The 10775-nt window shown below is 46.8% G+C and overlaps 2 protein-coding genes across 2 annotated transcripts; one reads left to right on the top strand and one right to left on the bottom strand. All coding sequences in view use genetic code 11, as the record gives it.

The window, feature by feature from the left end:
* Positions 1 to 1465: 1465 nt before the first annotated feature.
* On the top strand, positions 1466 to 2554 carry EGR_08784 (hypothetical protein; the record flags this gene model as incomplete). Its single annotated transcript, XM_024498033.1, has 4 exons — positions 1466 to 1552; positions 1757 to 1978; positions 2056 to 2211; positions 2291 to 2554. 4 exons carry the CDS (start codon positions 1466 to 1468, stop codon positions 2552 to 2554), a joined length of 729 nt encoding a protein of 242 aa, XP_024347554.1.
* A 1045-nt stretch (positions 2555 to 3599) lies between these two features.
* EGR_08783 (Dolichyl-diphosphooligosaccharide--protein glycosyltransferase subunit 2) lies at positions 3600 to 9399 on the bottom strand (the record flags this gene model as incomplete). Its single annotated transcript, XM_024498032.1, has 13 exons — positions 3600 to 3748; positions 3841 to 3916; positions 5509 to 5772; positions 5999 to 6103; positions 6259 to 6484; positions 6883 to 6968; positions 7707 to 7839; positions 7924 to 8150; positions 8360 to 8473; positions 8548 to 8637; positions 8675 to 8801; positions 8846 to 9018; positions 9088 to 9399. 13 exons carry the CDS (start codon positions 9397 to 9399, stop codon positions 3600 to 3602), a joined length of 2082 nt encoding a protein of 693 aa, XP_024347553.1.
* Between the last annotated feature and the right edge of the window lie 1376 nt (positions 9400 to 10775).

Raw genomic sequence — 10775 nt, 5'->3', positions numbered from 1 at the left:
TGAACAGTTTTTTGTTGGTGACAAATTAGAATGTTAAATTCTGCTATTGTCGGTTAGTAGTCTCGTGGCTACGTCTAGTGGTCTTGAGACTCGGGCCCCCCGCAATTGTATTTATCCACTCATCCACCAGCGAAAGCGGTCACATTCTTTGTAAGGGCTGAGAGGTGTTGGGCGTACCCCTCTGTAGTGCTATTATTGTAGCGAAGACACTGTAGTACATGGGACGGTTTTGACTCCTAAATTTGGTCTGCCTTAATCACCGTGCCCCTTTCAAGAACGGCTGCAGTCTCATTGCGCTTCCCCTCCATTTTTGTCATTTAATTAAATAGCTCCAAGGAGTTTTTACCCCATCCACCTCCTTTTCACCACTTTAGTCGATTGGGCCTACTTAGGTCCCTACAATGTGAAGAGCGGTACCTGTTCCTCACGCCATACTCATACTTTGCCGTTTCAGTGTATAGTTTGTAGTCATTTAATGGATGATTCCAGTTGTGTCTAATCTCCTCTATCGGTCGGTGTCTGTTTCGGCGATCGGTTGCCTGATTTACTCATTTTACGACGATTAAATCGACTTTCATAAGCATTCCTAGTCAATGCGAAGCCCATTTGGTGCGCCATTAGTCGAATTCCCTCCTACATGGTCTCATTAATTCTGTTGAAGCAGTTACCAACTGCTGACTGCCTCTGAACGTACTTGCTAGTTGATCGTCTATAAGGTCACGCTCTTGCGCATAGCAACACCCCCCCCCCCTCCCTAGCTGTGTCATCTGAGGACAGTCTTGCATCTCCATCATGCAACTGTGATGCGTAAACAAATTGGATTTGTATTTTGAAACGAAATGTTCTGAGCGGCTGCCTTGACCACCACCTCCTAGTTGTTATCTGCTCCAATGTCCTGAGTTGTCCTTGAAGAACGAGAGGCTACGGTCTGAAGGCCTGACACATATTCCTCCCTTCTCTTCAAGTCTTTTTCTTGTTCCTGGGTTTTACTCCTCTGCATCGACTATTACGACGGAGTCAGTGACGAAGGCCGCCTTGCGAGTAGCATTGCGGCGATTCACTCACCGACTTTGGACTGCTCTGCCAGCGCATTTCACGTGCCATTTGACTTTCGTGGGACTGTTTTTCTGCAAGCAGAGCCGAATAATTAAAGGCAAAACTTAAGGTTGCTTCAAAGTATTTAGGTTTAGTCTCCATTCCCCTTTTCTACTCTATTCACATTTGAATACTGTCCAATCGTTCTTCTGGTCTTTGGCCAGTTGCAACGAACGTCGAAGAGTTGCCATTTATTATAACAACGAGAAAGCGCTCGGGTTTCAGTAGTGGTTGCGGTGATCACGTGCGACTCCATGTAGGCGAAAATCGGCACTAGGTAGAAAAAAAAGTTCCGGCTGGCAACGATGAAGCACATGCCGCGCCCTGATTGGTTTCTGGCTTTTGGCCATCTGGACGCTCATTGGTTGGCATGGCGGCCTTTCCTTCGCCTGCTTGTCACCCGGTGCTAGTGTTACCAGGGCGATCTGCCCTGCCCAGCCAAGTGCCCTCAGCCCGGGTCAGTAATTATGGCGTTTCTTGCGATGCCAGCGTTACCAGAATGCAGATCCTGCTTGTGGGGGTCTTAAATTTCAATTGGGTCACTCATTTCTGTCCACCACTCCGTCCATCAACCCATTTAGCATGCGAAATCGCACACCTACCCCGATCTCATTCATCTCTCTCCCCCGCCTAGTTATTCCGTATCCATTTATTCACACAGACGGAGCCTCGTCCTGAAAGTTGGTTGCCGGAGAACATCAGTAACACCACCAAAGCAGTGGCGGTGGATTTGGTGAACACCTTCGAGTCGCGGTACGCAGAGGGCTACAAGAGTCTGGTGACAGACGCGCTGCTTGTCTACAATTCGACTGCTTCCAATTCCACCACCACTACCCCCTCCTCCTCGGATGAAGCAGAGCTTGATCCATCTCCACCCCATTCCGTGAGTTGTGTCAGAGGGTAATACCGAAGTTACTGACCTTCGTTTGTAGTAAACACGTCCACACTTGTCATCTGCAGGCTCAGTACTGTTTGCCATTCATGAATGCGAGAGACCGGTACATCAGGATTCTGCACAGTCTTTTCGTCCAACAAATCAACTGGGGCCGAATTGTGGCAATGATGAGTTTCCTTCGCGCTCTCTGTGAAGTCCTCGAAGCTTCAACTCAATCGCAGGTTAGCACAGCCTCCTCCGCCTTTTTCCTGTTCACCGTGCGTGGATTGAAGGACTCACCCCTGTCTCATCTTGTTGTAGTCTTCGTCCGACGAGGATGAGAACGAGGTGCATTCGCCACCACCCTTGGACAAGACAGATTTCACACCGGTGGTGAAGCAATGTGTAGACGGCTCTGCAAAGAACGGCAACGACAACGACGATGACAGCAACAAAAAATTGACGACGGAAATGAAGGATCGGAGGATAGCCTCGTTGCACTACATCGTGTGGACAACGGAGTTCATCCACAAGGAGTCAAAGTTGGGTGACTGGATTGAGGAGCATGGTAGTTGGGTGGGTTGAAGCTCGTTAGTTTTCTTCCGCCTTTCCCTCTGGGCGGTGTCTGGTTTTCACCCTGCGATGTTGTGGCCTACGCCGGACAACGCCGTAGCTGCTCTCCTGATGGCCGTAGTCCCCGTGTCCATTTTTTAGCTATACTGGTTCACGTGACCGCAGAAGTTAGATCACGTTGGTAGAACACTCGCTCCCCCCTCCAGCCCGGCCTGCTGCAGGTGTCCGTTGATTCAGCCACCCGCGGTAGATGTCGCCTTTTTGTTTATGTGGGTCGGATCACCCTCACTCCTGCCACCAATGTAGCACCTGAGATGGCCTTGAGCAGATTATGAGGGTGAGAACTGGGTTAGTCGTGGAGGTCCCGTGATGAATGAGTAATTGTTGAAACGGAGAGAGAGGAGTATTTCCTAAGCAGACAGACAATCCTGGAGTAGTAGCTTTAAATGTCGACACACTGCTGAAATGTCGATGGACTAGTGGAATGGGTAGAGCTGTGCGTTGCCGTTGTGAGACAGTGAAAGTTTCGGGGAGCCGGTTCTAGTCGAGAGCCATCTCTCCATCGTCTTCTTTTTCCTCCAGGAGGGTCTGGAGGCTTTCGTCCAGACTGGAAAGTCCTTCCAATTGGCCCACCTCCTCTTCGGCTTCTCCGTTTTCCTGCTCGGGCCTGTGGGATTTGCCTGTGCAATAGCCTTCGTTCTGCGTCGATTGTGGTCGTGTAAGTCATCCCCTTCATCAACTGTCCATTTCAGCACCTCAGGAGCACATTCGAATCGTCTTTTTTTGTTGTAGAATGACTCCTACCTTCCTTCCTTCCGTACTCCTCCCCCTCCTCCTCCCCTCCTCATTGGATCGTGGAAGCGGTCATTCAATAAAACATTTTTACACCGATTATGCCTCCTTTTTACCCCTCCCCCCTCCCCTCATCACGATTTCTTCATAAAATAAAAGCAAACTCGGACAACCTACAGGAAGGGAGCTGCAATTATTGCTGTCACCGACATTACAAAAAGTGCGTTCAAAAACGTCTTATCATCACCATGGTGAGCGGAGGGAACTAGTTCTGGGATTTGCGTCGCTCAGTGACTAGGTGGCGCAGAAGACGGTTGCCTGTGACAAAGGTGAAGATGCCAAGGAAGAAGAGGTAACGCAGAGTGGTAAACATGTCCAATTTGAACCAGTAGAGCAGGTAGAGTCCAAAGATGCCTACAGGTGGAGAGGCAAGGGGTGACGGTGCTGGCGGACTCTATTGGAGTCAAGGAGATACTACTCACAACTGGAGGTTAGTAGCAACTTACCTCCAAGACCGAGGTGGAAGAGCGGAGCCGATAAAGTGAGGGGGAAGTTGTAGAGATTGGCTCCCATCAGCGGCCACTAGAGAATTGAAGGGTACAAAAGAAGGATTAGGCGGAGCTAGGCGAGTGGGAGTTTTCATTCATCAGGGACGCTTGATTAGACTCAAGACCATCAATGTGGAAGTTGGATTTACTGAGGTGGACGTGGGACGTTTACAAGGTCGAGCACTCCAAAAGTAGAAAAAGGAGGGAATTGAGGGGTGAGAGAACTGCATCTGTCTCCACTTGCGTATTCCTCGACTCATTCCAGTCACATTGGTACTGAAGGATTAGCCATTCCGGAATAGAAACATTCCTTGGGCATGCAGTGCACACCAAATCCCTCAGAAGGGGTTACACATCCAAGATCAGGCGACTGACTGCTCACGGGGCTGACTGTGGTGCTGTGGACGGGGCATAAACAACCACGCCCGTGAGGTCGCCTTTAGGACCACTCCACAGACGCGAGCAGACATCCACGGCTTGGAGCTTTACGCTTTCATCGGCAAGGCATTTCGCTCATTTCTACCATTTGATACGTGGGAGGGCGTGACAGACCCCCACTTAATACCGCTTACATTAGCACCATGGTGACACCGCCTTCCAGCATCTAGAAGCTCCCCCTCCCCACTTACAGCAATGGGGCAATAAATTTTCCGGTTCAAGATTCCGTGATACCTCAGTAACTAGGCCTTTAAAACTCCCGTCTCTACCTCACAGTGAAGGATCCATCAGGAGACCAGGCGTAGTAGTTCCTAATCTCCTGAGGCTCCAAGGTCTTCCAAGTTTGACTTGAGGACATACAACGGGGATGTCCCCCTTCCTAGTTGCCCTGATGAAGTTGAGAATTCCGGACCTAGTTTTCGAAAAACCCCGTTCCAAGGGAGTCGAAAGAGGCCTTGTCCGCCCAAAGCTACGTGTCAAATGCCCGCCTTTCCTGAGAGATGAGCTAGCGCTTACGCCACTTAAAACGAACACATTTTAGGATCCATTTCCAAGCCATTTGTGGTAGTGACCCGTCGACTCCGTAATTCACATGTCAGCGGGTGTGTGAACCACCTCGCGTGCACAAACAAACGCAGTCAAGTGTGAAAAGAAGAACACGCAAATAAATTGGGATGTGGCACCGGGGATACAAAGTCTGGAAGTGGTTGCTGCCTTTCCATCATCCCAGCCACTGTGGGCCTACTGTAAATCCGATCTACTTTCGGACAAACAGCTCTATGGACAGAAAATGGTGTGTGGAATGCATTGGCTACAAAATTCCGGCAATGAATTCTTTAAAAGGCAAAGCGTTGAATCCAATGCAATGGCGCAGACGCGTCACTGTCATTGAGGTCAAACGCTATCGCGTCTCGCAATGATAGCAAGTGACTGCTTGTAACAGTGGAAGCGGAAGAGTGACCACAGGGAGCATAGGTGATGGCGCTTTGGAACCCCTCTCCCCCAAATGCCAATAGCAAACCTCCTCAAGAGGTACGCCCTATGGACTCTGGAACCACGCCTTCAGGGAAATTAAACTGGAAGGCGGGAAAATCTCAAAACGATGAGGGAAGTTTGGTTAATTGGTAAAAACCCTAAGAGATGAGCCTTCAACACCACTTTGACAGAATTTCGAGAGCCCCAACCTACAGCGACAATGAGGATGAGGAGGGGAGCACAGCAGAGCGCGGTGAAGGTGAATGCAACCAAGTCGGAGGGACGAGGCTCTGGAGTGCGGAAGGTGTGTTCCAGCAGGGGCTTGGAAGTGCTGGGAAGGTCGCCGATGAGGGGATGGACGGCACGTTTGCGACCCGAGGTCGAGGCCACGGTTAGACGGGCAACGTCTTCGGAGGCCGGCTGGGACGAGGAGACAAGGTAGTCCTCGTTCGACGGGAAGTGCAGGTCGACGTCGGCCTAGTGGGCAATCAAAATAAGAAGGGAATAACAATTCATCTGCTTGGCTATCACACCGTCAACCAACCATCTATTCTATCCAGACACCTTCATATGCATATCTACCCTCCCATCCATCCATCAGTTCATGAGACTATTTTGGATCTACTCAGACACGTATCTCTTCATGCTGAATGCATCCACCCCTTCCATTAGGAGCAGGGAAAAACTTCAAGGCGACACTTACCACATGCCAGACAATAGGTGACTCCACTAGAGAATCCCCAATAAGCACCTCCATCGTGTACACTCCGGAGACACGATCGAAGTCCTCGACAGCTGCATCCAAACTCTGGCGAAGGGAAAGCAGAAAAAGAATCAATAAACTTGAAGGCCTTGTCTTTACATCAGAGAGGATGAACAACCTCCCCCTCCGATGAGTGGAAAGTTAACGAGACCCCTTATGGCAGTCTCAGCACTAGAAGAAAGTCACCCAACGTAACTCACCAAAGTGAAAGCATAGGTCCCATCAACGGTCGATCGTTTTGCGATGTACGTGACAGACTGATGAGTGGTACTGTGAGTTAGTTGGATGAAGACTTGTTGAGGTGGTGGCGGTGGTGGGGTTGTTGTTGTCCCGGCAACAACATCTTCAAGAAGGAAAGTGAGACGGAGACGAGAGCCGTGGTGAAGCTGAAGCACTTCTGAGTAGCGGCTGCCAGGGAATACAAGGCTAGAAGGAAGACCCAGGTGTTGGAAGTCATCAAGAGGGTTCTAAACTGCCTGTGCCAAATTTACCAATTCTACAGTATGTCTGCTTTCAGGAAAGGGGTTTGCATTATTTATGTGGAATTTTGCATGAAGTAACTGAGGCACGACGGAGAGGGAAGGGTAGTCAAGATGGGTGGTGATTTACACCATTAAATGTAAGCATGGGGTGCGAACAATGAGACTGTCCTGCGGAGTCGGTCGCCTTGGCTATTAGCTCGATTAACAAAGCAGTTCTCTCTCCTTACCTATCGTGAGAGCGTTGACAAAATTCAGTGGAAAAAAAATCACTGTCTTTGTGCCACACACAAGGGTGACAAAACAGAGACTTTGGATACAAAAAAAATAGACACTTCAACTTACGGACTATCAACAAGGCTTTTTGTTGAATCGGACAGCTTAATGTGGGCCTTTTCCACCTTCAAGGGAGATACCACACGCAGCGGGATCTGGAAAATAACGCGAAGAACAATGGCAAATATGGTAATGCGAGAGGGTTTAAATCAAACAGGGTGTTTATACTGGCGGCCGGTGCATGTACCTTCCCTGGGCCAGTCTAATCTACGCACCGTTAACTAAGACAGCAGGCAAGAATGGTAATGAGTACGTAGAACCCGAACCACTTAGGTGTAGAGAAGACTTTCAGCACTTTACGGGCAGGATAATGAGCCACTCAACCACTTAGAAGTTAGGCCTTTAAATAGTTTGAACGATAATTACGATTGTACAGTGCTACAATCGTTACCACGGTCACTCAGTCAACCCGCTTGATCGTGGATGTAGAACTAACACAACCATTCGTAGAAGTGTACAGAAGATGAATTCTTCCATGGAAACGGTGAACACAAGAATCATGTACGAACGTGCGCGAATTCGACAATTTGACGCACGTCGGGTGCCAAAACTACTGAAGTTAATGATGCTTTTTGATGAAAAAGACCGTGATTTACTTCATTCCAGAGCCTAAAGTAGCCTTAAAGCAGTACGGTGGCATTTCAGCACTGGTGATTTGCAACAAGCTGTCTTCGGATGCCAAAGTCGCTTCTCTATACTTAATTTACTCCTGACACAGATAAATGAATGCAAGAGAGGGCAAGGCCGACAAGCAAGTATTCCCCGATTCTTGCGCGTTTTCTTATGAGCCCATAAGTCCCCTTTTACGAGTACAATTAGAGCCTAAAACTCACCCTCGACTTCACGACTCCAGCTAGAAGCGCCTTTGAAGCATTCTTTTGTGTCGGAGTTGCGGTTATTTCCAATGCATAACGGCCGCGCGGAATAGCCCCCACTTTCGCATCCAAATCTAACTCAAAAGCGTCACTAAAGGAAAGATTACACTTTTAAATTCAACTTTAAAAAAAAGACCTCTACCATTCCCTTGACAGTACTAGATGCAGAACTCACATTGAACTGTCTCGTTTGATCTCTCCCAGGTTAGATGGACCAATGGATGCATTGGAAGCAGTTTCGTTGTTGGAGTAAAGAGCACCCGCTTCAACCCGCATTGTAGCATCCAATCGTGCGCCAAGAAGGTCAAAAAGGCGCAGATGCAGACGACGCGAGGATGTCACGAGGATTTCTGAGACTCCAGCTCGTTCACTAGCTGTTGCCCCATACACAACCACTGGAGTCTATCGGACAATCAAACATGTGAAAATAACTCGTGATTCATTACAAATGGAGTCACAATCTGCCCTCAGCTCGACTGTTTCAGACCATGTGAAATTTGATACTCGGGTACATACTGAAGCACATATTGTGGATACATCTTAGCCGAATAACACGACTGAAAACCAGACATCCTAGTTTGTAGTCAGAAAGCATGGTAAAATGTACTCACCACAAAGGGATTCGTCGTCAAAACTTTAAAAGCAGACGCAACACGAGCTGCTGTGCGAATCTGATGGGCGCGACGTCTTTCATACAAAAAATTCCCGAATTTTATAACCTGTTGCTGTATGAAATAAGAAACAACACATTAAATGAGACGTGAAGCAGACTGTCCTAAAACGGTTACTCATGTCTTACATCAGTTAAAGCGGGTGCCTCCTTTAGAGCCGCCGCAAAACTGAATATACTTTCCACCGCGAAGGCCGTTGTATAAGCACCCCTTTCAAACTAGAAAATGCAAAATTAAGTAGGAAATGAGGCCTACGAAAAGAATAGTGCCATCAGCTTCATCGGCTTGTTCAACAAGTTTTGGAACTACGAGAGAAAATGGTTCCAGCTCTTTGGGTTTTGCACCTTTGACGATAGCCGCGGTGGCAAGTATGGCGGAGAGCCTGAAGAGCAATCGCTACTCACAAAAAGATAAGTAGACACCTACCCAGATGGTCCAGTTTCTCTGGCAGCGAAGGCAGTGAGCAGTTTCAGCACAACCGCCTTGTCAATACTGACTAGAGCAATATTTGCACTAGAGACAAGGTAATACAGTTGATCCACTGTTAATTTTTCCTGCTTCAAGGCGTCCTTCAGCTGGTGTGGTTGTGAAACCTTGGGCTAAGGAGGAGAAATGAAGATTAAGCTAAGAGAAAAAAAGAAACCTCAGTGGAAAATTAAGAAACTCACAGTACAGGATTTGACTCCCCTGGCAGCAGAAAGAGCGTAGTATTGCATCTCTGCATCAGAGGAGTCAAAATGGGACTTCAAGTGATCGCAGGACAAGCCGTCAAGGGTATTCCGATTGAAAACCGAATTGCCAATGTAAGCGTAATGAGCATCCTTTATGCTGTCTTTGTTGAAATCACTGAATACGCCTAAGAAGTGCGCCACGTCCTGTGCGTCCAGGGCGCCAATAGGGAGAGCAGGTGATGAGTTTGAATTTGGAGCAGCGATAACTAACGCTGCAAGGAGGATGATGAAGTACCAAACTGTGGCCATTTCTACAAGAGCAACAAGACCGTAAGTCCCAAGCTACTTAAATTAATGTCATACTTTCTACCGCTCTTGATGTAAAAAATGAAGTTAACTCAAAAGTTAGTTGCAGTAAGAGTGGGAAACTCGCGAACACTCGCTACTGCTTAAAGTCACACTCGCAGAACACTTTGGTTTTATGTGGAATATGGAAGCTCGATCAAATAGTCTAGCGAATTGCCGGAACAAAACCAGCACCGAAAAATTAGACTGTGAAAAAAAGGTTCTGTTTCCAATTTTGTCAAAATACTGCTGGATTAGCATAAATTATGAGAGATTAATGGAACGAACATGATGAAACAGAAAGGCGAACGTAACACACCAAAGCACAATGCGGCAAGACGTGGAGAACCAATCCAATTCTAACACCGAATCAACAAATTTGTAGGGGACTAAATTTGATCAATTAAAAACAAACACAGAATTTTAACCGAAGGGCCAAGGTTAATAATAAAAGGCAGTTTTGTCTAAAGGTACGTTAAAATGTTTTGGTTTTATATTTGAATTGGAACTGCTTTTGGGCTTCATAGGATTATGGGTAGTGTATTTCGAAAATTTCATCTGGTTACTCAGGTAGACGTATCTTATTCTGTACTTTTTAACAATTTCTAGATTTTCGCTACTAGCAAGGTATTTTTAGAAATAAGGAGAGACTTTTTGCATCAGAAATAAGCATTGATTATGAGGAGCACTGGTTTGTTTAATAAGGACAGTAAGATCCACGAACTCTTTAACAAATTTACAATGTAATGGTGGACCACATTAATTCAATGTTCTCATTTTGGTTTTTATAAGAAAAGCATGAAAATTTACTGTTTCTGGATTATACACCTACTCTAACGGTTTTTTTCTTAAATAAAAAGTCTTCTCAGTGTTCAACCTTACTAGTGAGAAAAACAATGTGGTCGATTTTTAGCCGCTCGGTGGTTAAATAGTATAGCTATGGTGTAAAATCGCCATAAGGCATGTCAAATCGGAGTGATGAGTTAATAGTGAGCTCAAGGCACCACGGGATGGTTACTTCGTCAGGCAAAATGAAAGCTGAGGATGCCTAAATGATTTTACTGTGCGAAGCTTTTTAATTGCGTGCTACACGCTACATTAATAAGGTGCTGTCGTCTGATGGTTTTGCTGCTTTTTCTATGATAATCTCCTGCTAGATTTTGGTAACAAGTTTTAAATTGTAACGTCCCAAATTAAAACGTGGAATCTAAAACTGATTTATGTGTATCTACTAGTGCCCATTTTTGGGGTTTTCTTGCGTGATTTAGCATTTTTACAGCGGGGAGGGGGGGGATTTTGGTCCAATTTGTAAACGTGAGCGTGTTTCATACCCTGATATG

The sequence above is a fragment of the Echinococcus granulosus genome (genome assembly GCF_000524195.1).
Source record: "Echinococcus granulosus chromosome Unknown EG_S00119, whole genome shotgun sequence".
In the NCBI taxonomy this organism is placed as follows: Eukaryota; Metazoa; Platyhelminthes; class Cestoda; order Cyclophyllidea; family Taeniidae; genus Echinococcus; species Echinococcus granulosus.
This window is presented reverse-complemented; position numbering and strand designations above follow the sequence as displayed.